The following is a 27,809-nucleotide window of genomic DNA, read 5'->3' as shown; positions in this document are numbered from 1 at the left end:
TCATCAGATGCTACAGAGGTATAGCATCTAAGAATGCAGAACTTTTGAACTGCCATATGAGTGAGATGTACTTTGATGTATTAACATTACAACAGCAGTCTGTGTACTGCTATAGCTCATGCTCACTCTCATATTTTACATTTTATGCTCATAGGTATAAATATTGAATATTTTAAGCCAAAACTGAAGATACTGTTATACTTTTGAGTATTTTATGTTGAATATTTTGAAGTTCATGTTTAGTACATTGTTTGAAATACTGTATTGTGTGATAGTTGGACCAAGGGCTTTTTGGGAGTCTTGACTCTTCAGTGTTCTTCCTGACACGTTAGAAATTTGAAGTACATGGTAAAATCCTTTGTAATGGATAGTTATTTTAAATATCAAACGTCAGCATAGTTTCAGTTAAATTCATAATTCAGTTAAATGATTGCCTAAAGGAATACATAATGGTTTGAAACAAATGGCTTTGCATCTATCATGCCTAGAGAATACAGTATGGCTGGCTGCTCAGAAAACAACCAAAGCTTCCTTATGTTGCTGCTTTTTTATTCTTATTTTTTATTTTAAGCTAATATTTGATCGTGACATTGCTGTGCAGTTCTCTGCTGCTTATATTTTAAGTTGAAATCTCATTTTTGTTTCAGATTCTCCTTCTTCTGTGGTTAACAAACAGCTTGGATCCATGTCACTTGATGAGCAACAGGGTGCGTGTGACAGGAAATGCGCTATACCCAGCCATAGTTGATTGCAATGCTTTCTTTAAAAAAATGCTTTTCATGATGATAAACAGTTTAAAATGCTGTTCATCTACATAAAGCACAATTCCGTAAGCAGATCTGCTGGAAACTCATTAATTATTTAATTCTCAGTAACAGTAACAGAGTAAGGTTAATTATTAATTGTTTTCAAAAGCCATCCTATGCTCAATTCTTAATGCTTTAATGTATATACAATACTCCCTACTGATGTACTCTACAGAAACTTAATGGTGTGCTTTTTTTTTCTTTCTAATTCAAGATGGAATTAATTCTTCAAACATTCTTTTTCTGGAATTTTTTTCCTGGGATCAAAGAGCAAATATAATCATCAAAGTAACTTTTAATCTTACAAAGCCCAAGAATTTTTTTTTAGGAAGATATGCAGATTTGTTATACTTGCACAGTCAGAATAACTCAAGTGCACCTACATGCACCTAGGTGCAATAGCTTCGTCATCATCCCTCTGTAATCAGTTGTTCTATACCCTTTTTGCTAAACCAATTCTAGTGTTTCACTTTACCTGCTGTAAGGGCTGGTGATAGAAGAAAAGCTAGTGAGCAGCAGGCTGCCCATTATCCATCAGTCTTCAAATTGTAAGCAGTGAAATGGACCACACATGACCCTATTAAAATTGAATGAATCTCATCTTTAGTGAATATTTATGCCTGAATAATTAATGAATAAGGGAGAGTAATTTTAAAATAGATTTCCATACACTCTGCGTTATGTTGACTTACATATTAAAGTCTCAGCACTGTCTGAAAAAGATCTAGTTGTTCTGTCACGTTTCAGATTCTAAACTAGAATGCTGCTTTGAAATCTCATTTCTCAAAAACATTCCTTTTGGCAACTGATGAGATATGGTTTATTTTAGGATGCCAGGACATTGGTAAAAATCAAGCTGTGTTTTTATATTGACAAAAATGTTTTTTATGTAATTATATTTTGTGATGAAAATAGCCTTAAATCTTGACAAAAAAATTTGCTAATTATTCATAGTTTAGTAGTCTATATAATTCCATTATTCAAGCTTAGCTGGAAAATGACTTGCTCATTAATTTGTGGCCAAGCTATGCTTTCTGTTATGAACTCCTTGAAGTAAAGCATTATTTGATGAGAGCAGAATAAAGTACAATTAGCATATAAAGTTCATATACTTATTGGAGTTCTTATAACTGCATAATTTTGGATAATTGATAAATAGTTTGTTTGCTGAACTTGTCAATTAAATGCATGTGACAGCAGCAATAAAAGCAGAAGTTGTTGGTTCCAGAAATCTTGCTCATTCCTCTTCAGGCAGGCAGGGTCATTTGTCTTGAAAATTGGTTCATATTTTACTACAGTTAAGCACACAGTTCTAGTAGACATTTTGGGAGGGGGGAGATCAGTTTTATTTTTCCTTTTTTTACACTAGGAAATTGATTGAACTAATATGAAGAGGCTTCTTGTAAGAGCACTTTGGATTTGATTACTTTGAATGTGTTAAACCAGTGTTTTTCTATTGTGATTTTAACTATCACCTGAACAGACAGAGTTTTAAGTTGGTAGAGGAGAAATCTGGAAAAGGAGGTAATTTATTAGATCTGTCTTATCCAAATGATAAGCAGAAAAATTTACTTGCTGTGATGCAGTTTAGATTTTTTTTTTTTTTTTTTGAAGTTAAATTGCTGGTTTTGCTTGCTATTTGAACAGAAAACTCAAAAGAAGTACAAGTAGCTAATAAAAGAAGTTGTATCAGTTATTATATATAAATGCTTTTTCTTTCTTATTCCCTCTCTTAATTCAGTACTGAACCAGCTGGCTTTCTATTGTGCCAGTCTGGCATTTATGTTTTAAGACTGCTTCTGTGCTTAAAGATTTTAAGATACTTATTACACATGTAAATTTATAATTCTGGGATTCTGACACTCCAGCAGTCGTCATCCTCTGTAAAAATGGATTTCCAGTGGGATAAATGATCTACACAGGATACTTTGTTTGACTGTAATTTAATTATGCAGAGAGGCTGTAAGATTTGTTTCAGTGTAAAGGCAGTGTTACGGCTTTAAGATACTGCTGGGATGGCGACGATCAAAGAGGGAACCTGAAGCCAAAGGAGTAACTTGGTAACTTTAAGTTGTAAATGTGTGTTTGCATCCCATATCATCTTAAGGCTTCTTCTTACACACACAGAGGCCACACTGAGCATTAATAGTTTTAGATAGCTGGAAGTTAGTGTGATGGTTCAGTAATCCCTCATGGGAATGTCCGTGTCAGGTCATTCAGTGCCACATTATAGATACTTGAGCTAGCTCTGAACAAGATGGTATTTCAACTGTAGAGTCGTGCATATACAAATACCTTAAGTCCTGGAGACTGCCTTGGCATGTGTTGTGTCCCAGCTAATTAGCTTCACCTCCCAGCAAGACTAACTGGCTTGGTCATATAGTGCTTTCCAGATCTATGGTGAGTTCAGCAGATACAAGCTTAAGAATTTCAGAACTGTGCTCCGTGGTGTAGCACAGTATGTTCTTTGCTGCCTCCTTCGGTAAAGTGCAGTCCAACCTGTAATTATTATGGGAATCATCTGGACAAAGAAATTACATGCCTTGGACTATGGATTAGGCAGGTCTGAAGATTTATTTGATTTTCAGTCTGCCCTTAGCAGATTTCATTGTGTCCTTTGCTGACTGATATCAATGTAACACTGTTTACTCAGTCAGTGTTTATCACTATATAAAGGAATCTCCACCATTACTCCCTAAGTCAGCTGCTTCTGATGATTGTTCATGTGTTGAGAATTCATGCAGAATTCCTATTTTCTGAAATACACTATTTTTTTTCCCTCCTTGTATCCTTTTTTCCCTGCTTTTAGAAGATTACTGTTTTTTTTCCCACCCAGAAATACATCTGCAGAATATACAAAACTGTTTGGGTTGGTTGGTTTTTATGAGGAGATATACTTAATGCTGGATGGAAATTATTTTGGAAGCCTTTTTCAGGAAAAGCCATCCATTCTCTTCACTGTTAACTATCTGTCAACTGATCAGTGACAAGAGCAGCATTTGTGATATGGGAAACTAGCTTCAAGCTCCTTGCAATGCTAGTAAATCCTAACTAAATAATAAAATCTGTAAACATATCTTTGTGCTCTTAAGGCTTCATAGTTAGGAGCCCCACTGTCTGTGAAGTTACACTGGCAGAGGTTCATTTGCTAAGGGAAGAAAGTGCAGACTTTTTGTTTGTTTTCCCAGTTTCTCCATTTAAAAGATCATGAAAGAAAACTTTTCATCAGGTATAAGGTACCTTCCACCTGTAAGCACCTCAGGAGTGGACTCTTTCATAGGAATGTGTGTTCTAGAACAAGGTTGCATATAAACTGAGTGTAAGTAATTGATAGTATCCTTGTAATATGGATGGCTGTAAAATCTAGGTAAAGCTCCAAGATATTTTTGAGGAATTTGGAGAAGATTTTAGTAGGATGTTGATCTGTTGCTCTCTTTTTGAGCAGTCATCATCTTGCTCATTAGATCTCATGAGTAGGTTGATAGTTTTGGCCATAGCTCTACATTTAATCACAGAACATGTACAACTTTCTCTCTTCTTCCCTCTAGTGTTATATCAAAGTGAATTAGATTTCACCTGTAGGGACAAACTTAGGAATGAGTGGTACCAGTGCTTTCCTCTGATCCATTCAGCCTTTGGTAATTACATTGTTTTTCCTGAAAATAAGAGTTTATGATTACTGAATTTTACGTGGTTTCTCTAAAATGGTATTCAGTTACGTGCTAGGCAAAGCTTTTTAGCTCTTTTTCAGAGGCACTCATTTAGTTTTCATTAGCAGTGTAAGTTTAATATAAACTAGTGAACTACACAAATAATTCTGTGCAACTTATTACCAGATTCTTGTCTCAACTGCCTTTTATAGTTTCCTATTAGTATCAATTTCATAACTTAAAGCTAGATTAAAGAAGAAACTAATGCTATCCAATTGTAGTCCATGTTATGGTAGATTTAAGTAAAAGTTATTATATAACATAGTTGAGTAGCTGTCTCAGAAATCTATAAAAATAATTTCTCACAGTTAGTGCCCTCATGGGATATACTTAAAGCACTTCTTTCAACTTTGTGAGTCTGAATAAATACAAACATCACTTCAACACCAACTGAAGTCAGGTGACAGTTTTTTTTTTTTTTTAATATCCTAGTTTAGTTTTGCGATATTGAGATTCTAAGACAGGAAAGCACTGTTACAATAATGTGAGCTGAGCTTTAATAACACAAGCCATGCAGTTAGATTCATTTCAGTGTAGTGATTTCTTAGGTTACTTGGTTGGTCAATAATGCTGACTAGTTTCATGCTAAAGCAAATACTGCATAGCAGTATCAGGTTATAGTATTGTTAGCGCTGTACAAATCATCTTTCTTCACCTGTGTTCACAGAATAGTTGAGGTTATAAGGAACCTTTAAAGATCACCTAGTCTAATACTTTGCTCAAGCAGGGTCATCCAGAGCGTGTTGCCCAGGACCACATCCAGACAGCATTTGAATATCTCCAAGGATGGAGCCTCCACAACCTCTCTGGGCAACCTGTTCCGGTGGTCAGTCACCCTCGCAGAAAAAAAGTTTTTCCTTGTATTCAGATGGAGCTTCTTGTGTTTTGGTTTGTACCCGTTGCCTCTTGTCCTGTCCCTGGGCACCTCTTTATACCTTCAGATATTTATGCACATTGATAAGATCACCCCTCTGCCTTCTCTTCTTGAGGCTGAACAGTCTCAGCTCTCTTAGCCTTCTCTCATGTGGGTTGCTCCAGTCCCTTAATCATTTTAGTAGCCCTTTGTTGGGCTTGCTCCAGTGGCTCTGTATACACTGGGGAGCCCAGTGGGTAGACAAGGGTTCCTGAAGCAAAGGTAACTCTATCTTATCTGTTCCTATTAGAGGTAAGCTAAAGAATTTTCCAAGAATGTCATTTTTTAAGTCTCTTTCTCTCAATGTCTGACTCCTTGTAACAGTACTTGGATGTATTCAGTGTTTGTACTTGCTTGAAAAGGTACACTTAAGCTGTGAACGGATTTGTATACTGAGAGAGACTTGCTGGTGAATTGCCTCAAAAGACAGAATGTGTCAGTTTACTTATGAAAGAAGATAGTGTATCTATTCAGAATACCTAGGCACACCATTATAAAATATTTTCTGAAGTTTGTTTCTTTTCTTACTCAGTTAAATTCAGGAAAAGAAAACTTTGCATTTGACCAGTTGTATCTTTGCTCCACTATAATAGGAGCATAACTGTAACCTTTCAGAGAAGCTATGAACTTTTCTGCGGATGCCAGTTGTATAGAATGTCCTTTGCTTGTGCATCCTCAGGATGATGGTTGTAATTCTCTTTCACAGAATGTTTTTTTTCCCCCTCTTACAACTTTTAATTTTTTTTAACGTATAAGTAAAGTTCTTCAGAACAGCTGATTGCTGCCTTGATACTATGAGTTGGTTTCTGTCCGTCAGCAGTTTACAAATATGACCAACCATGGTTAGGTTAAGTGCTGCTGTGCGGATTTGTAGTTCCCACAAATTAATGCTGTTTTATAAATAATAATTCCTGTGGGGATATTTTAGCCATTATTGTTTTAATAATAAGCTTTTATGTGGGGAAGTATGTGTATTTACTTGAATTGAATGTTCCATTTGGTGTTCCTGCAGAGAAATTCTGAAGTTTTTACTTTATTGCATAATAGAGTCAGTATTTAGCCAATGGTGTAATAACTGTTGTAGTTATGGTCAAGTTTCTGTACTCAATAAACCAATGAGAATCTGACATGCTTTTGTCCAAATAGTCATGAAATGAAAAGCCCAGCATTTATGCAAAGCAACACAAGGTCATACGGATCATTTGAGTGGTACCCAAAATTAAAGCAACTCTCTTCCATCTGAATTCTGAGGAAGTGGCACCTCCAAAGTGAGGCTTAATATGATGGTACTTTTCATGAGGTATTGTCCATTGTCACTTGAGCATTAATGGCAATTCTGGCTATGCCAGATAGATACCATGAATTCTCCTCAAGGGTTGTGAGTAGATGGATTGATGTTACTGAGCAGTTATGTTTTGAAAGAGCCCAATGAACAGTCCTTTAAGCTACTTAGCAGAAGTTCAGCAGAGTTGCTGTAGTTTTCAGTTTGTTTCACTTCTGTTGGTTTCAGTTGTCATACAGTATTGCATTTTGCAAGTAGAAGCATAGAATTGGTAAGGTTGGAAGGAAGATCATCTAGTCCAACCTCCTTGCTCAGCAGGGTCACCTAGAGCATGTTAGACAGGGTTGCATCCAGGCGGGTCTTGAACATCTCCAGAGAAGGAGACTCCAAAGCCTCTCTGGGTAACCTGTGCCAGTGCTCCGTCACTCTCACAGGGAAGAAATTCCCCCTCACGGTCAGGCAGAACTTCCTGTGCTTCAGTTTCTGCCCATTGCCTCTTGTCCTGTCACACGGGACAACTCAAAAGAGTTTGTCCCCATCCCCTTGACCCCCCCACTTCAGGTACTTATATACGTTGATAAGATCCCCCCTTCAGTCTTCTCTTCCCCAGGCTAAACAGGCCCAGCTCTTGCAGCTGTTCCTCAGAGGGCAGATGCTCCAGCCCTCGAATCATTTTCGTAGCCCCATGCTGGACTCTCTCCAGTAGCTCCATGTCTCTCTTGTCTTGGGGAGCCCAGAACTGGACACAGCACTCCAGATGAGGCCTCCCCAGGGCTGAGGAGAGGGGCAGGATCACCTCCCTCGACCTGCTGGCAACACTCTTTCCAATGCACAGTACTCCACTGCCACCCAACATTTTTATGATATGAAGGATTTTTAACCCTGAATTCTTAGAGTATGAATTTACAGTGATTTTATAACACCTTCTTGACAATTTAAGTCTAAGGGCATTTGTAATTGAGTGGGTTATAAGTAGAAAAAAGAAATAAAGGGGATGATTTTTCTAGATCACTGATTGTGATCTTGTCATCTTTATTGCATGTATTTACTGAGGCAAAAAAGACAGAACACCACTTCTAAAAACACCTTCTATTCTTTATTAATAGTATATTTGCCATGAAAGGAACCTATTCATAATGGATAATACTGTGGGTGCACCTATTTATCTGGCAGTTTTATTTATCTGCTTGTCAAAGGCAGCATATTCCTTCTTTTCTGTTGTAAATGTAAAAAATTTTAGGCCAGCTCTAAAGCACTGCAATGTGTACATTTGGTGTGTTTATGCTGAAACTTAACTTTTTGCTTGGGCTGTCAATAATGTTAAATAAACATAGTTGTGGTTGTTACTACCATATTTGTTTTTTGTTAGGGCAATTAGAAATATCTTCAGATACGTAACAGTTTTATTTGCATTGTTGATGCCTATTCAAACTTTATCAACTCCATATTTGCAGAGAGTGATAAGCCACGAGCAGGAACGGGTGAACCAGTTTTAAGTCTGCACTACAGCACAGAAGGAACGACTACAAGCACAATAAAACTGGATTTCACTGATGAGTGGTAAGAAGTTACTTTTGTTTTTGAATGGTTATTGATAAGCACTTTTCACTAACACTGGTTTAGCATAGATGCAGATAAATTATTTTCCAAATAGTATATGCCTAGTATACTAGGCATAGTATACTAGTATACTAGTATAGGTATATTTACAATTTAAAGTGACTGTGATCCTTAATGCATTCAGAATAGTCGTGCTTTAACATGAAACTTATGCAGGAGTTTCTTATTTGTGGTAGCTATCCTAAATCTTATTTATGCTAACATTAGCAGTATGAAACTTGATGTCATTATCAAATACTTGTGTCACATTAGTATTCACTAATCTTATCTTTATTAAAGCAGAGTACTGTAATGATGGAAAGTTGGCCCAGGTGTTGGAGCTTAAAATTTAATTCTCTGCTCCACTGGACTTCCCATACGTTACTGAGCAAGTTAGTCTTTCTGTGATACAGTTCCCCAGTTGTAAAATAGTGAAATTACTATTTCTATGTCTGAGGAGTGTTGATGAATGCATATTTTTAAGATACTGGCTTTGTGGAGTGCTTAGGTATTACAGCAATGACATCCCTTTCAGATAATAAAGAAACACATACTGTCTAACTGGCCTGACTTGTCTTTTATATGGATGTCTATCACTAGAGCGTAGTGGGCTCTCCCAAAAAAACCACAGTCCTCACTTTACTTCCTCTGTTTCCTTTGCTTATGTTTTTAAAATTACTGTAAAAGAGAGCAAGTGGTAATGGTTACTGGCATTTGTTTCTGACATGAAAAAATGAATATGTTTAGCTGCTCTTACATACTGCAGCTGTGGTATTGAAATGCACATTTTGTCCATAACAGTTTGGAAAATGATCTGTGCATTTACATTGACTTTGCCTATATGGATTTGAAATATTGTGACAGTTATGTTAGAGCAATCCATCTGATTGTATTTCTATTTAGAATCCAAATCTGGCAAGCTTTGAAGAAATCACTTTTGCTGTAAGACTTTTAATTAATTCTGCATTTATTTTTGAGGTAATTTTTGTTTAATGTTTTAGGATAGGTAAATTTCACAAGAGGCACACAACATTAGCAGGTGTCCATTTATTCTTGATGGTATTCTTAATATAGTAAAATATTAGCTGCATGTATCAGAAAACAAATTTTAATCAACAACATTAAAAATTAAAAAAATGAAAAATTTGAAAAATACCTTCTGAACTTCAAATGTAGTTATTGGTATAAGTGATTCTGAAAATTGAAGATTTTATTGAGTAAATACCTCAAAAACATTATCAAGATTAAGCAGAGTGTATAAGGAATGGAGAGGAGAAATGGATACCCTAATTAAAAAAAGTGTAATTAGGGAAGTGAAAACTATTAAAACTTGACTAAGACTTTTCAAAGGATATGAAAAGAAATAGAAGAAAGCTCTTCAGTGGTTTAATGAACTGCTGTTTCATCCTGACTACAGTATAAGGAACACATAGAGGAGCCAAAAATTAAATGAATACTTTGCATTAGTTGCCAATCAAGTGGAGGATGTTGATCAAAAGGTCATAGGTACTGAATGCAACTCACTGAAAACAAAACTTGGAAGTTAACTCATGAAAATCAATTAGAGATAATATGCATCTCAATTTTGGATAAAACTGGCATATGGATTTCTGTCTGTATTCTGCAAGTATTTTATTAAATCTCCTAGGCCAAGTGTAGCACCATGTCAATGACAATCAAGTATAACGCCAAAGAAGAATAAAAGATTAAGTTCTGCCATCTTGTAAGAGTCATGGTAGCTATGTCCAAGGCCTTAGGACAGTTCTGAAAGGACATATTACCACGTATAACATAAGCATTTATGTGAGAAATAAAGCCATGTTAAACTTTATGTTATGAAAACTAGAATGTGCATGATTCTGTATGCTTTTTTTTCCCAGTGGAATAGTGAGTTCTAGAAACATGCATGATGTACTAGAGAGAACCTGTCTGGATTTCCAGAAGGTTTTTAATGTTTGGCCACACAGTTGATATATATGTGTGTGTGTGTGTGTGTATGTATGTATATATATATATATGTGTGTGTGTCTATATATATATATCTTATATATACATATATATAAAAATGCCCCTTCCTCTCAACATCAACTCTCAAATACAACAATCTCCACTAAGTTAACTTACCTGGTGGGACAAAGTTGCAGAGCATTGTCATTTCAGGGCTAACTAAAACATTGTGCAGAAGCATGGAATTATAGAAGTGGGGTGAATTCAGTTTAACAAAATGCAAGAGCATGCAGTTGAGGACCAGTAACAAAAAGCTCATCTGAACATTGGGATTGTTATGAAAATAAAATATTTTATATAGCCAAAGACTTTTTTTCTACCAGTCATTTCATTCTCAATATAATGAGCTACTAGGCAAGTACAATCTTAGATTTCACCAGTTGAGAGGCTTCCAGCCAAGGACAAGAATTCCTGGTGCTGCTACTTAACTCTATTTTGCTTTGTGACTTTGAATCCAGTGTACAATTCTAACCTTGTGTTCAAGAAAACTCACTCATAATGGTAGGAGGTTCAGAGAAGGGTTATGCGGAGGACTGAGGAAACAGCAAACCTGTTATGGAAGCAGAAAGTAGGATTTAGTTTATATAATCTAGGAAATGAAAGCACAAAGTGTTACTTTGCTCTCTTACAAATGTCCATGTCTGTAACTACTGGAGTGAAAACAAACATTGAACTAAAAATTAATAAATGTGATTGTGTACTAGCTTTGAGCTTTTAGCTAGAAATTAGAATATTCCTAAGAGTGAGTCTGAAAAGATCTTACTGTTTTTAAAGTGGAGCAGGATTAAGTTCATAAAAGGGATTACATGATCTGAGGCATGAAATAGTGTGAAACAAACAAACAAACAAAAGATTTGGTGTCCTAGCAGTCCCTTTTTGTGTATCTGTTCAGAAACAATGCTGAAAATTTTTGATTTAGAAGAAATACTGGAGGGGCTAGCAAAATTTTTGCACATGCTCTATATCCAGCACACGAAGTACTTCATAAGATTTGATTACTGTTCATCAAGATGAGTAAAAGCTCTCATATTCAATGTAGACTAGGAATACAGAAGTTCTAATTAGATTCTCAACAATCTAGACTAGCATGATTTGTGCTGCTTCCAGCAACATAATATAAATAATTTACAAATAACAAAAGTGTAAGAAGATAACTGTAATAACACACTAGATTCTTGAGAATCATGTTTATAATTCTCTTAATTGATATTTGTTTCAGCTTTTGTGTAGTGCCCTGGAGATCATATAGAATTTAACAGGTCACAACAAAGACAGGGAGAGATTAGAGACCTCAAGGACAAGGCTTTGTGGTTCGTAAAATGAGATCATTTTCAGAGTCCAAAAACATTAGTTTTAATGACATTCAGAAAGAGAATGTTTTATGTTTCCTGAGGAATCATTTCCCTTATTGTAAAATAAAGTTGGTGTTCCAAATAATTATCTAATCCAACCATGAAGAAGGAGTAATTCTCAAGTACAAATCTTGATAAATAACAAAATTTTGAGGCCTGAAAATCAAAATCAGAAGTCCATGTCTCAAGAGAGAGATGTATGATAAGTAAGGGAATCTGGAAAATCTTACCTAAACTTGTTTTTCAATTGGATGGATTAAAAATACTGTGTAATTAGTGCTCAGTTGACAAGTTGTAATTCATGTAATGAAATCTCTATCACTTATATATACCGAAATTTGGAAATAAGAGAGAGCAGAATCATACTGAGTCTTCACAAAATATTTTAGAACGCAATGAAGAAATCCTTTAAAGCTTCTAGTAAGAGATAATAGAGAAGAGAACAATAGGGCTCTGTGATGAAGAGGAATTGTGGGATGCAAAACATAGATGAGTGGTAGATGGACATAATAAAAGAGATTGTTGAAATTGCTGTGAATTTTGTTTGCAGCTCCAGCTACTAAATTGTGAGATTGCAGTTGGAAAGATGATGATGCCCAGGCTGTCCTGTCACGAATATCTTCTTACTTGTTTACATTATTTCTAAATTATTTTATACATGTTGCATTGGTAGGAGCAGCACGAATTCAAGCTCTAGGGGGAGTGGAAGTCATTGCAAATCTGAAGGCCAAGAAGACTCTGTAAAAACAAAAGCCTCAGAAGAGTCAGCACCTGAAGATGAAGAAACAAGTAAGATACAGCATTATTTCTGTAATGGTAAGGTCAACATTCTACTCTCATATGTTCATGACTGCCATTGAATACAATGGCAGTCTCATAGACATGCTTATGAGGGCAGAATATAAACTATAATAAAACTGGTTGGCTTTTTTGTTTGTTTGTTTTGGGGGATTTTGTTTTTTAGGAGAGAGAAAGATATCCACTTGAGATAGTTGCACATACATAGAAAGAAAATACAAAGAAAATTTCCTGGTGTTGTTTCTAAAACCCTTGTTCTTCTGTTTTAAGGACATATTTTGTCCCTCATTTGTATTGGAAAAATAGTACAACCAAAATTTGCAGTCATAAGTGAGTGCTAGGTACATTTGTTACATTTGTTTCAAGTTTTCACTGTGTTTATGTGTAATTGTCTTGCTGGATTCATTGCCAAAATGCAGTCTAGTTAAATGACTGGTTAGTTCCGTAGAAACGCCTGAATTTTTTTTTAAAAAAAACAAAACAAAACAAAACCACCCCAAAATTCGTTTTTGAGAAGCATCAACTTTCTGTTAATGATCTTCTGTTTCAAGAGTATTAATGCTGTTTTTTGCAAGTAGAATTCTCATATAGAATATTGACATATATTAAGGAACAAGAAAGAAATACTTTTTTGTTGTCATTATGTTGACCTAAGCAACTAGATAGATTTATGCATTTTGACTTCTAAGAAGTTTTGGATACCGATCAGATATGTTCTTCTGACATGAAGAATGTGGAGGGCACTGATTTGGTTGGTTTGATCTGGAACTGCTAGTATTACATAGATTTGGTTATATTATAGATGCTCATTGGGCTGAAATCATGTGATTTAACACTACGTTTAATTCAGGAGTTCCTGATGAATCTCATAAGGAAGACTCAAGTGCTGAAGGATTGAAAAGCACAGATGAAACTGCAGAGACAACAGAAGCAGGTGTGTGCCTGTCCTTTTTCAAATATGTTTACAAGAGGTAGAGAACAAAAAAATCTTCCAATGCAAACTCAGTATGTGTAATTTAATTTCTGTAACTTTATAATTTTGTCTAAAAAATTATCAATGCTGTGACCTACTTTCACCAGTATTTTCTATTAGCTGTATCAGATGCACCTGTTTCTGAGCATCCTGGAATCCAGGCAGAAGAAGAAAGTGGCCCCAGTGCTGATACTGCCTCCAGAAATGCAGAAGAAGGATCCTCATGTGAAAAAAATACAAATCAAGAAATGTCAAGTCAGCCAAGTACTGAATCTACTGCCAACTCACATGCTGCAAACGATGAACCTCAGCCACACCCAGAATCCTCAGGGCTTGCAACTCAAGAAGAGTCTTCTACCAGGACCTCTGCTCTCCAAGAAACTGATGACAGTGATGATGACCCTGTTCTGATCCCTGGGGCAAGATATCGAGGAGGACCAGGACACAGGTTAGGGGAATATTTATCTTCCCAGTTATTGGGCAAAATGTATTTTTGAAGGGAGTAACTAGAAATTGATGCCTTGAATCCCTAAATAAAATCTAAGTTCTTCTTTAACAACTAGCCAAGAGTTTGGTGGCTGAGTCTAATTTGCCTATATGTAAGATTCATATAACTATGTTTTCCCTCCTGAGGGGCAAGCTCCACAGATCTAATACTTGCCTGTGCTTATATCTTGCCTGCTGTATATGCCAGTGCTAAATACTTCCCTTGATATTTCAGTATTCGCACTTCAGTCATGTTTATAAATTGGCATTTAGGACACAGGACCTACATTTTCTTTTTTGCCCGTATTTTATTTAGACTTTTCTTTGTGTTGGTTATTGAGTATCAGTGTGTATGTATAATAGTCAGAGAAGTTAGGTAGATTACTAAAGATTGGCTCTGTGAAAAGGTGCACTTACTGTTAAAATTTGTATATTTTCTTGTAAAATGCGAACAGCTATAACACTTGTTTGATCGTAGGTGAGCATAGCCCCCAGTCCAGTATTGCTTTATTAATATAATTTGTTCATTAACTTCAGTTCTCGGATTTTTAAATGCTGTTGTAATTATTTAAATAACTCTCTACTATTGGATTTAAGAATTTTTTTTTTTTAAAAAAAACATTTTCAATTGTATTATAATTTAGTGTGTCAGATGTTTAAGAAGGCTTTATGCCTATCCTGTACAAAGGTAGTGCTATTAATTTCTTACTCTAGAAATGCAAATTCTTCCCAGGAAACATTACACTATATATATTCACCAGTAAATTAGAAGGAATGTAATAGTTGTTTATAGAAAAGTTTTGAATAATTAGCAGTTAAAAGAAAAAGTTATAAGCCACCACATTGTAAGCAGTAACAAAAAGAACTGATAGTGGCTGCATATTACAAAGCACTAGTGATTCTGTCTACTAAATGACAGATTTTTTAATGAAAAGGCCATCGTATAAAGATTCTGTCATAATCTATTAACTTCCTGTGCAATATTAACTAAACTTTAATTGTAGATAAAGATCCAACAGCAGGAATATTTTCAACTGCAATGCTAATATTCTGAATGAGCTGGTAATTCAAAGAGTAATATGTTAAAAGCTCCACAATTCAAATAATATTTCTGTTTTTGAGCAGGATTCTTAAGCTCTCTTCCTGCATTGTATCTCTATTATGTAATAGTGTTTGTAGTAATGTAATGAGAATGAAACTTTGAGGTATCAGACACATGTTAGTTTCCACTAGTGGGTATATTGTAAATGAAGTTCCACTTCATCTTGCGTGTTTTTTCCACTTGTTTGTATGCAGCCAGATTTCTTCCTGTAGTAGTTTAAATTTATCACATAGGAGAGAGCATTCAGTTAAATTAATGATACAGTTAAAATTCTTTATACAGCCTCTTGCTCCCTTATTCTTCTTCCTCCTAAAATCTGACAAAAGTTAGGTAGTCAGTACTTGCTTGGGATTGCATCCAGGCTTTCAAGTAATCAGGTTTAGTGCCTAAACACTTCAGTTTGTTCTGTTTCTGTGTATGCACAAGCTGCAAAGTTTTCTAGTTTAACTTCTAATCGTTCAGATATACGTTTAGATGCAATTTCATCAGTTTTTTCTGGTTTCAGGAGTTTCTAAATGCCCTCAAAGCTACTGAAGTGAGGCAAGCTTTCTGTGTTCAAAAGACTTGGATTTCTAGAGAGAAAGCAGGCACTGGTGATCTTAAAGGCTAACTGTAAGCCCTCTTAGTATGTATAATTCGTATGAAAAAGAATCAAAGAACACCAGAGGCCTCTGCACTGCTGCTCCTACAAATATTATGGCATATAATCCCTTTCATCAACTGATCAAATTTACGTGACATCTGCCTTGCCCTTCACCGGGTGGGAAACTGTTTGAAAACATCACTTCTGTGATCAGTTAAAGTTGACTATAATTAATCAATTGTTACTGTGCTGACATAGCATATTAGTTTAAATGGGTTTTTTGCATTTGAGGGATGTTTATCCTGTCCATCGTCAGCTGTAGCCTCACTAGACTAAGCGTGCCAAGCTTGTTTGCACTTTTCTCAATAAAAATTTCAGTGTTCTCCCTGTCAAGCTCTCTGTGCTCTCTCTAGTTCCACTTCTTTCTCAAACATGGGAGACCAGTGTGTGCTGTTTGGCTTTTTTCTAGGAATAACGGTCTGAATACTACCCTTTGTCTACGGGAGATTCTCTAAAACACCAGAGAGCTGCAGTTACCTCCTTTCCCTCCAGGATCAGTTAGTATGCTGAAGTCTTTTCCTAATTTGTCATTTCCAACTGATGTGTTCCCATTTTGTCCTGGAAGGAGGTTCAGAAGTATACAATTGTCAGTTTTATACTATTGAATTTTTTCCCTCTTCCCCCCTCCAGGTCCTCCTATTTACTCTATATTCACAAGTTCAGCCAGCCTCATGTCCTCAACACACTGCATGAGTGCTTTCCTACTTTGTGCTCAAAGATTATTAATGATATGTTAAACAAAAGTGCTTGCAAGGCTGGTGCTTAAGGAGCTCCACCAGTATGCTTCCTATAGGCTTATGTTTACACTTTTCTCACTTAGCAAATTGTGTTACCTAACAATTCCTTTACTAAACTTCATCTTCTCCAGTTTACCTAATAATTTAGTTTTCCATATGTCATCCTATGAGATAATTAATGACATTAATGTAGAAGTAATACATAAATTAAATAGATTTTACCTCTCTAGAATGTCTAGAGGGAGTTATTTGGTTTCTTTCTTTACAGAAAAGGTTAAAAAAACTAGGCTTCAATAAACTACCTCTCGTAAACCTATTTTACACAATAGCATAAAATGTTTGCTTTTAATTTTTATTTGGGACAAAAAAGGCTGTGGCTTTCTGGAATAGAATACTAAAAGTTGTTTGACTAATTAGCCTTTTCTAGTATATAACATTACATAGCTTTTAACTACGGAGAATTTTATGATTTTTATGATTTTTTTTTACGTACTTAATAAACAGTTATTGTTTATATAGAGGAGAAACTCTGCAGTTGGGAAAGTGAAGGTAAAGGAAACTCTGTCTTAGAATCAGCTTCCTGCTGTAAAGTACAACTTTATCCACTGAGGGGGCATTGGAAGGGTAGGCTTCTGATTTTGTACTCTGAAATCATCATTTGAAAATTCTCGAGGAAAAGCAATAGCAGAAGTACCCCTTTGAAATCTCTTTTGGCAGTTCCTGCGGTTAAATCAAAAGAGAGGTTCTTGCTGCATGAACTTTGCAGACTTCATTCAGATTCATGTGGATTTCAGATTTATGAAAAGAATTTGGTCCATTTTGCATATCTAATGTTTAGAGAGCTTCAATTTTTTTGAATTATGTCTGGGTGTAAATCCAATTCTTGATGTTTTCAAACTGAGGATTTGTTCCCCCACCTTTTCCCCCTTCCTTTCCTCCCTCCCTTGGACAAAATCTTTAGTGGGTGCTTAAAAATCTCAAAATACAACGAGGACAGATACTTTCCTGCCAACTTGCCTGAAATTGAACTCTCAGGAAATACTGTGCAACAGATAGAGAAACAAAAAGTCTGAATTTAATTTAGTATTTTTGATAAGGATTTAGAACAGTAGCAGCAAGAAAATTTCCCACAACATATATAGAAATACCATGATCCTTTGTGGACTGAGAAATTGGTTAAGTGAATTGAATCGTAAGTATTGAGACGGGAAAAAGCATTTGGTCTGTCATCTTTTGGAGCCAGCATCAACTTGAAATAGTTTTGACATAAAGGCATGTCTTTCAAAAGAACAACTGAGAATGTGACATCTTTCTCTCCAGTAGCGCTTCTGCATTCACTAAGCATTACCAAAGGAATGGTGAACACCAGCAACAGAAAAAAAAAATTTAAATAGTTATTTTAGCCTTACTATTACTGGGATATGCAATACATGCTGTTTTTAATGTAACTCTATGAGGAACTACCCAGAGTATTTTTAAATTTTAAAAATAAAACCTGTTTCATACAGCAGAGCAGTTTAGCTAGATACTTAACAGAGAAATTAACCCTCTGGACGTCTTAGGGAATCCATGGGAAAAGATCCCTTCTCTTCGAAATGTGAGGACCTATGAACACATTTGAAATCTTAAAACCTGTATAGCATATCTTCTTTAAAACTACAAAATCTATTAAATTTATTTCCAACAAGGATAGATAATGTCCTGCCTTAGTACTATACTTTCTGGAAAAAATAGATGCAAAATGTATTTCTTGCACAGCCAGTGCAGCTTTTAACTGGATTCAACTTCATTTTCACAGATGTAGTGAAAACAGCCTTCAAAGAGCTGTTATGATACTTAAATGATGGAATTAATTTTGTCTGGATTTTGGTACAAGCTGAGTCAAGGCTAAGCCTGGAAAATGTTGAACTACTAAGTTAAAATTTCAAACACATGCAAATGTAAAAATGAAAATAATTGTGCAGCTGTTGCCATTTCTGCTATAATACTATGAAGAATTACTGCATTTCAGAAAATCAACTTTGTGTACTAATCTGTAATCTGAATATTATTCATGTTGAAATCAAAATATTCTCATATACTAACATATTGAGGAGATGGAATCTTCTTATTTGGGATAAGTAGAGCACATTTTATAATAGATGCTAACCTCTAAAAAACATGATACCCAGAATTTTTGAATGACTTCAGTTGTTGTTCCCTTTACTAGATATAATATCAGAGGAACAGCGATAGGTGATAGAATAATGAGGTAATTCATTATCTTCTTCCTCCCTCCTCCTTTTCATTTCCGTATAATGAATTTATCAGGTTCTTGTTTTTTGTATCTAACCAGCATTTTTAAAAATTGCTAAAGTTTAAATGCTTTGAATGACAGCATATTGCTTGAGTTATATTTAGCTGCATGTATTGCATGGAAATTGAAAAGAAATTGCAGTGTTTACATTTAACAACCTATTAACGTTTCTTTTGCGTGCCATAGAAATAAATGTAATACGAAAAGTATATAGTTTGTAAAAAGCAAATGCCTTTCTTACTCAGTTGCTGAGGAACGCATTGTATTTGCCTGTGTCACCACTGATCTAATTTGTCTGGTAGTAGAGAACACCCAGTTCTGAATAAATGTATAAAAATGTAAAAATACAATAAAAAAAAGATATTAAAGGCCATTTATATTTTTTGCCTGAACAAGATTGTGGAACTGAGTGTAATTGTTAAAGCCATATTTGACAATATAATCATTTGGCAAGAGAAGTGCTAAATCTGATGGAGTATTTCTTTTAATGAAATGAATGGAAAAGTCACTTCATCTCATATTCTGTGTTGAAGTACTTCAGTGAATTAACAGTGAGAATGTATAAAACTATTACGGACACCTATGTTTAGCAGAATGTCATAAGTGGGAGAAACTGTCTTCTGTGATTTAATGCCAAAGGCGTTTATATAGGTGAAATGGAGAAAACAAATGGGGAAAAACAATCATGATGATGAAAACTTCTAGCCACACAAAGTAATGTTGTAAATGAATAGTCTCAGGAAGTAGTTGCATAGAAAACACTGAAGTCTTATGTTTTCAATGCCTACAGGAAAATGGCACAGATGTGTATTTCTTTGTCTTATATTCCAGTCTTAGTTGGAATTGGAATATGTGGTTTTGACTTGGCTGCTTTCGTAAAGTTTCAGGAGTCTGTGTGCGTCTTGCTGTACTGGATCTAAATTTCATAAGCGTGTTTTCCCTATGTTAAACATGCTTAGCTCTGTAGTTCATCAGTGCAGCCCATGGGAAAATTTGCTTCATATTGCTGTAAATGTAAGATAGAAATGAATGGTGCATTCATTATAGAATTTTTTTATTGATGTTTTTTCTCTGATTTTCATTGTCGTTCTTCTGCAGCATATAGAGTGAAAATTTTTAAAAATGCTCTGCAACTGAGAATATTTGAAGATAGATAGACTGTGTTGGAAGGCCAGGGAAATGACTCAGGATTGTTCAGGCAGTGCATTATGATAAACATTTCTTTTGATATGATCAGCAGTGAAATAACTGATTAATAAAAAATGTTAACTTTGTTTTTAGGGTCAAATCAATGTGTTAGTAATATGATGGTTTTGCCCTTGTTTTTGAACTGTCTTAATACTTGAAATTTGCCATCAATAGAAAGCCTCTTTCATAGCCATAAAGACTTCTAAAGGAAGATGGGTATTTGTTAATTAAAATCAGAAAAGCAATCAAATCTTGATATTTAGGAAATTGATCCATTTTAATATGGCTCAGTAGCTGGTTACCTTCCTGTGCTGGGTTTGATTTGTGTGATGATAGCCTAGCTGTTAAGACATGTGGTTGGAATTTGTGGTCAGCAATGTAGTAGCTGGCTGGTGGGTTCTTAAAGCAGCGATGTTGTCTCGCTTATTCTGTTTCATCCTAGTTGTCAAGACTAAGGTCAATGAAGAAATAACCTCAAGATATTGAAGAAATAACCCCTAAGTTAAGAGCCTTAACTGCCTTGCAGCTGTTTTGGATAGAGGAAAAAATAGTTAAAATAGTTGTATACGTGGTGGATAGTTAAAATGAGAAGATGACTACAAGAAAAGAGGTTTTAGTCTGAAAGAGCAGAAAGGAAGAAAGCAGAGTTTCTAGTACAGAGCGAAAAGAGACTGTGCTTGGCTGTATGCGCATAAGTAAATTTGCAAAGTTAAAAAGTGGGAAAAATCCTTAGTATTGGAGGAATAAGTAATCTTTTAGTCATATAATCAGAACTGAGGTAAAGGGGATGCAAAACAGAAGCAAGTACCCCAACTCTGAGGCCAGCCACTGCAGCCTAGCTCAAGAGATGATCAGTCTGTGCTAATGATGTTTGGAAGAAACAGGCTTATCCAGAGTACCCAAATAATTTTATTACAAACGTGAGTGAAACAATGTTTGTTATGCACAGTAGCAGAGTGCCTGGGGATTATTTACAGATCCAGTTGATGCACAGTTGTGATATTTGTTGTTTTTTCTTTTTTCCCTCTTTTGAAGCGTATCTGTTAATTTTGACCATGTGTAAATAGACGAACTTTTTAAAGTATGTACAAAGCTAGCTAGCCAAAAACTGTTGAGTGATGTGGATTGAGAGTAATGACTGAACTGAAGTCTGCAACCGAAAAGAATTTTTAAGAGGAATATGTGAAATATTGTTCTTTAATAAACACGCTGATTATTTAATTATGCAAATTGCTATTTTTTTTTTTTTCCTTTTTGAAAAAACCTTCCTTTGGAGACTTCAGAACCTACGAACTTACGAAAATGTCATATATGAGAAACACATTTCTCATTAGTATCTTTTCTAGCGCCTTAGCTTGTAGTTTCATATGTTTTCCATTTGTTTTGGCTAATTATAATGCATAGCTAGGGATCAGTCTACATCCTCATGATTTTTTTTTTCTCTTGGATCTATGTTTAGCTGCAAGAGTATAATGGCTCCACTGATAAATACCTGTACCAGTCATCTAGGGTCTCATTGAAACTGGCTTTTGATTGCTAATGTTTAATTGACGTTGAAGACTTAAAATCTGACTGATTCTAAGGGAGAAAAATTGTATTCTCGTCCAGGTCTATATGTCTATTTTTAGAAATAATATTTTAAGATTTTTATTATTTTCCACAAGATGCACACTAGTGAGATGATGAACGGTACTTTCATCATCATCTTGGGCTCAGTCTCATGAAGACTGCATGCACCAACATTATTGTAAGATACTGTGCAAAAGTAACACAAAATTTGACCAAATATGTTTTAGCTTTATACCTTAGGACAAGACAGTAGTACTGGATTATTCTGAAGTCAGAGCCCTACGTACAGTATGAAGGTATAACTAAAACACCGTCCGGTTTCATTGGCTTTATGAGCTGTAATCATCATTCTATAATTATTTGCAGCATAACATTTTCTGTACCGTAAACTCTTTCTAAAATATTAATAACATTAATCCGTATCCAGCATTCCTCAAACATTTCCATTACTTGCTACCTGAATTTAAATAAACCCCATCAATTGATACAATTAGGAATGATTTTCCTGAGAAATGCTGACGCAGCACGCATAGCTTGTGTTACCTGGTGCCTTTGCATTTGGCAGGCTGAGCGGCTTGGAAGGGCAGCGACAGCAGCAGCTCCCGTTCTGGCTTAGCTTAGGCCAAACTTTGGAAGAGCGAGAGCTGCACAGCCTGTTACCGCATCTGCTGATGTGCCAGCTGATTAGCCTACAATCTAAGTTTGTTTATGTTGGCAGTGACAGGAATTGCTTATCACAAATTGTATCACAAGTGAAAGTAAAAGTCATGTGAAAAAGGCTGATTTTTTTTTTTTAAATGTGTGACTTATAAAATCTGTCCTCAGGGGAGAAGTAATACTTCTCTGAAATAATCCTTTCCATTATGTGTTCTGTTCTTTGTTCTGAAATGTTCTTACATTGGGCTCACATTTATCTTTTCTGGCAGAGGCTTGCCTCTGCCAGGTTCCTGTTCTCAGTAGCATCTTGCTAGAACGCCTGATAACAGTCTCTCAGTTTCAGCCATACGTGCTTGGCTGCCTTCTCCCTGCTGAAGATAGTCATTGCCTTTACAAGATAAGTAAATACCAGCCCATTCATGCCTCTTAAAATAAGACCCTAAATTAGAATTTTAAATTCAGAGCTGAGTCTAGCTGAAAGACAGTGGAGTTGTTACCAAAAAATTGGTTTTGTCCTTTCTGCTTTCATATTAAAAAAAAAAAAAAAAAAGAAAAAAAAACATGATTCTGATTCTGATTGCTGAATAGTCTTGAGCGTTATTGCAGTGTGTGTATTCAACCTTGGGGGAATTTAGAGGAGTAGATTAATCTTCATAGAGATGCTAAGATGAAAAATTCTGAGAGAAACTACCTTGGGATACCATTTAGTTGCTTTAATACCATCTTTGAGTCCCAAGACTTTTATTAGCTATTACCTAGCAAGTGACCTTTTTGGAAGAGCTAGACAATTCTACTGCTAAATGAAGTTTAACTTATTCTTTCATTGCACACTTTTTTACTAGATAATTAATTTGGATAAATAAGTCCCTTCCCAAAGCACAAATAGGGGTTATAGCAAGGGATAGCTGTAAGGCTAGCAGGCATGCTTTTGAAACCAAAAAAGCTCTTACTATGTTGAATAGCTGTATGCGCAGTATAATCCTTGATATGGTTGATAGAATGACTGACTTATTTCATGATTCTTTCTTTTCCTTTCACACAGAACAACATCTCTTTTTAAAACAACTGCAAACACAAATGTGTACCAAGAATTGTATTTGTGAAATCTCTGTAGGCATTTTATACCACCCTATTTTTTCCTTTATGTAGAAGTAAATATGAGGAAAATAATTCTGTGATTTGTAGGCTTTTTTTCCTCTATTTTATAAAGTTCTTGTGAAAAACTGTGTTTTTAAATCTACTGAAAAGGAAAGTTGAGAGTTAAACCTACATTTATTGTAAGAACTAAATAACAAAGTGTATTTATTCAGTGCAGTATAAGAAGGAGGAACTAGAAAATTGCCCCAAAATGAGATTTTGGGGATATAAAAAAGTCTCCCAAAGGAAATGGATAATTTTTGTTGTGGGACTCTTTGATAGACACACTTGCAGGAATTGTATTATAATAAATAGCCCACAGTTAAATGGATCTATTGGCTAGTACTTACAAGTCTTTTCTAGTTTCTACAAAAATGAATATTAAAATATCTTTTTAAAAAAACTTAGCTCTATTAGATGTGTCTTAGTATGACAGTTTGTTTTAGAGTGTTTTCTGTACTAATGACTCATTACTTGCATTCATTTTCCATCTTTGTCTAGCTGAAGGACAAGACTTGCTTCATCTTAAGTTTCGTTTCCAAATTTCTCCTATGAAAAAACAGAAAACAAAATCTACCAGATCTCTGGCAAAGAGAATTAGCTGTGTGATAGATCTATTTTTGTTTTGCAGGAAGGAGGACTTAGAGCAAGAGTCTCTCTAGAATTAGAGATTGTGCCTAAAACATCCCATCATCATTTCTGGCCTGCTTGAAGTTACTAGCCTTCTGGTTGCAGCTCACTGAGGTTGCAACTCTATTCACTTTCGGTTCTGTTCACTCTCCAGGAATCCTTAAATCCCTGTTACCACCAGTTGGATTCCTTGCACTGTGCCAAAATCTCTTCCTGCTCCCTCTGACGGGATGTGACCTTCTGACTCTGATGTTCAGGCCCTCAAGGCTTATAACAACCCTGATGTGGCCCAAAAGAGGAGGAGGAGTTAGGGGCAGATGCTGGGGTATTGGAATTACAAGAATCTGCAAACTTGAAGCTAAACAGGAAAAACTTGGCACCTGGGACTTTTCACAGATCAAAAAGCAGCTTCCTGGAACCGAACAGCCACAAAAATTAATTGATCTCAATTCATCTGTTGCCTTAGTAGAAGCATTTTTAAAGTTGTCTTAATCTTCAGTCTTGTCATATGGAAGTAGTGAAGAGAAGTGGATTTAATGAAATTTAAAAAAGAAAATACTGTAAGGCACGTTATATCTTTAATCATTTTTATTTTTATTTTAAAAGCTGCTGTTTCTGTATAGTTTTCTACTTTAGAACTTGCTACCTCAGTATGGTTGGAGGATTTCTCCAGCACTAAAGAATAATACAGCACGTGAATTTTGCCGACATCCGAAGCTTGTACTTCAGAGAGAAAATAAAATATTGCATCACTTGACATTCCACTGTCTTGCATGCTGTTCTTGTTCTAAGTCAGAATGGAAAAATTTTAAGTTTGTACTTTTACACTGGAGATAATGCTGATGTCTGCTCCAAAAGTAGGGGGAGTGTGTTTGAGTGCCCAATTACTATTTTGTAGTCCTTTTTGATTGCCCATTTCATTATTTAGAGATGATCTTTCAGTAGTATTTTCTTTGTGTGCAATTTATAGACGATCTGCTGTTGCCCGCATTCAGGAACTCTTCAGAAGGAGGAAAGAAAGAAAAGAAATGGAAGAACTGGAAACTCTGAATATTAGACGTCCTTTAATAAAGATGGTTTATAAAGGTCATCGGAACTCCCGGACAATGGTACAAAATCTTTGTCAGTTTTTGGAATGGTAGAGTTTGTTTTATGGACTGTAGTGTAGTGCTACATGGATATGCTTGCCAAAAAGACTATAGTAATATATTTTAAGCACTTTTCTTTGCATTTTGGACGTTGGAAGACATATAATTTGCTCTAACTGAAAATTAAAATGAATATATTTGTTCTAACTTGCTTTTCATCTTGTCTGTCAACTTAAGTGGTATAAAATGTGCCTACCTTCAAAATTGTTATTTAACCCTCACTTTCCCTTCAAAGCTCTTCAAAATTATTATTTAATTTTTACTTTCCTTTTTAAGAGCTTTGAAGGGAAAGTGAGGGTTAAATAATAAATTTGAAGAGCTTTGACATCTCTGAATTGAAAAAGGAAATGGTGCTTGTTATTAATTTGTGGTCTAACTGCAAGATTCACTGCCTTTTCCATATAATATACTAGATTTTAAGAAAATTATGATCACTGTGTTTCTAAAGCAGTGGTGCATGAAACATTTTTTTAAAAAAAAAATCTATTTCTTTTTTCTCTTAATTTTTATAGTAGTTTGAGGATGTAAAGTTCTGAGTATTAGGTAGTATTTTGCAGAAGTAGCAAATATATTATTTTGCAGATAATTTGAGGAGTAGTCTGTCTTCCCCCAAAAGTACTTTCTAGCGGTTATGTGAATGGCTTTGATTGCACTAGGGAAAATGCATATTTCAGGCTACATGAGCAATGATACCTAGAATGAAATTTTATTAATGACGAGTTTTATGCACTGTATTTCAAAAATAAATTATTCAGAAATCCCCATGACTTTAAAGGTCAAAGCATTAAGCACTTTGTAGTTAGGAGATGTCAAAGTTAATCTTGCCTAAGTGACCTTAATTCAGTCTCAATCTGCATATCTAATACCAACTTTTTATGGATTTCGTTGTTTGTGGTTTTGGAATGTGGGTTGGTATTTTTTTGTTTTTGTTTTACTTGAGCACCTATATCAAGGAATGCACAAAAAGGAAGATGATATAATTTCCCCTGTTGCTTTCCATGGTGGCTACTACTAAACAGTTGCACTTCATTTAAATTAAATTTATTTTGATGGACAATCTTCCTCCTGTAAGGAGAGGGATGATGGATTCCATTTTAAATTTGTGAGGGAGACAGATTAGAGAGAGGTCTTGTTTCCTACATGCCTGAGCAACTCAGGCATAAAACTTTCAATGATGTGAGCGTAGACTATTTTAATGCATATATATATATATGTGTGTGTGTGTATATATATGTATATGCTTGTGTATATGTGTATATATATATATGTGTGTGTATAATATATAAAAGGAAAATGGATTAAGGTTATGTGGACAAACTTAATTATTCTGGTGCTTCCTTTTGAGAGCTTAATTTTGCAGTCTAACAATTTTCTTTTTAAATAAGGATATCTTGAGTGTAATCTTTGTATTTATCAGAAAGCAAAGATTAAGTTGCATTAAACTAGTACTTGCTTGTAGCATTGGCAGAATTGGAATTCTTTAGATTCAGCACACAGATCTCTTCCACGTAACTATTGGAACAATGTCATTAGAGTAATAAGGAAATCCTTTTTTCTGTGGAACAGACCTCAAAGAACTATGGCAGCAGCATTTGAGAGAGCAGTGGAATGGTTTGGGATTTGGTGTTTCTTTCTAGCTCTTGGAGGAAAGAATCCTCTAATGAGCCAAAACTGCCCTTCTTTATCCTCAAAATCTGTCTTTTGCTGTGAGCCAGTAGCTCTTTGTCTATCCTGTCTCTTTCTTACTCTTCTTTCCCTCCTGTCCTAGTCTTCTCTTCCTTCATGTATCTCCTTGTTCCTCTCATTCCATTTGCTCTGAATCCAATGTTCCCCTTCTAAAATGTTGATGTTAGAGGGACTCCTTCCTTCAACAAAGTATGTGTATCCAATTAGTAAATTTGTGTAAATGAGCTTGAAACACAAAATATTTTAAATATGAATTTGTGTTGACTTAGATGATGCTAAAATTGAGTTTTATGCGAATTAGAATTTAAAATAAACAATCTTAAAAAAACAAAGCAAGCAGTAAGAAATCACAACTGAGAAATAAAATGTAAAGTTATTTAGTATTGGAATTAATTTGAATGCACTTCTAATAGAAAATAATAAAAAATATTAAATGGAGCTAAAAGACAAAAGCTGCAAAAAGATGAAAATACTGGAGACATGCCTTGCACTGAAGAATCTAAAAATGCAGTTTCCCAGACTTATTTTTAAAGGTAAGGTGACTTTATTACAGTGACTTTATCCTTGGTACACGTTCTATAGACAGATCTAGCAAGGTTCCAGCCATGAAGTTTAAAGCTGGGCAAAGTCATACTGGAAATACAGTACATACTTTTAACAGCAGTAGTGGTTTGGCTTGCTAGCATGATTGCTTATCACAGCAATTTTTAAATTAAAATAGCTGGCAAAAGACACAGAGCAATCTAGTGTGTTTTCTGAGAAAACTATGCAAAAACAAAGGTGAGGTGCAGGCACCTCCCTCTTAAAGCTTTATTGTGATCTGCTGCTTGGAAAACTATTCCATCATAGAATTCTGTGTAAATGGTCTTTTGCCCTCTCTCAAACTCAAATTTCTATCCCTAATGCCTGAGACATTTTTAAATATAGATTTTCATGCTAAATTTAAGCATCAGACGTTATCTATGTCACCCTAAAAGCTGCTATATCTGAAGATGGTTTTGGAACAGGAAACTTACGTTTGCATAGGTATCTCCTTTTCTGCTAGCATGTCATTTTAAAAAGATTAAAAGCCCTTTCATTGTAGTAGGAG

The 27,809-nt window shown here is 35.2% G+C and overlaps 1 protein-coding gene across 8 annotated transcripts in view; it reads left to right on the top strand.

Moving 5' to 3' along the window:
• DCAF6 (DDB1 and CUL4 associated factor 6) overlaps positions 1 to 27,809 on the top strand; it is a 91,914-nt gene that overhangs the window by 54,798 nt on the left and 9,307 nt on the right. For 2 of the 8 annotated variants that reach the window (XM_062597165.1, XM_062597119.1), the window contains 7 exons: positions 648 to 707; positions 8,166 to 8,271; positions 12,343 to 12,485; positions 13,318 to 13,401; positions 13,561 to 13,888; positions 18,618 to 18,659; positions 24,856 to 24,994. In XM_062597165.1, the coding sequence (XP_062453149.1) occupies positions 648 to 707; positions 8,166 to 8,271; positions 12,343 to 12,485; positions 13,318 to 13,401; positions 13,561 to 13,888; positions 18,618 to 18,659; positions 24,856 to 24,994 (902 nt within the window). The remainder of the gene's footprint in view (positions 1 to 647; positions 708 to 8,165; positions 8,272 to 12,342; positions 12,486 to 13,317; positions 13,402 to 13,560; positions 13,889 to 18,617; positions 18,660 to 24,855; positions 24,995 to 27,809) is intronic. The other 6 variants (XM_062597174.1, XM_062597148.1, XM_062597183.1 and 3 more) reach the window with 4 other exon arrangements.

Source organism: Rhea pennata, chromosome 1 (assembly GCF_028389875.1).
Source record: "Rhea pennata isolate bPtePen1 chromosome 1, bPtePen1.pri, whole genome shotgun sequence".
NCBI lineage: Eukaryota > Metazoa > Chordata > Aves > Rheiformes > Rheidae > Rhea > Rhea pennata.
Note: the sequence above shows the minus strand (reverse complement) of the source record. Positions and strands in the feature narration are given on the sequence as shown.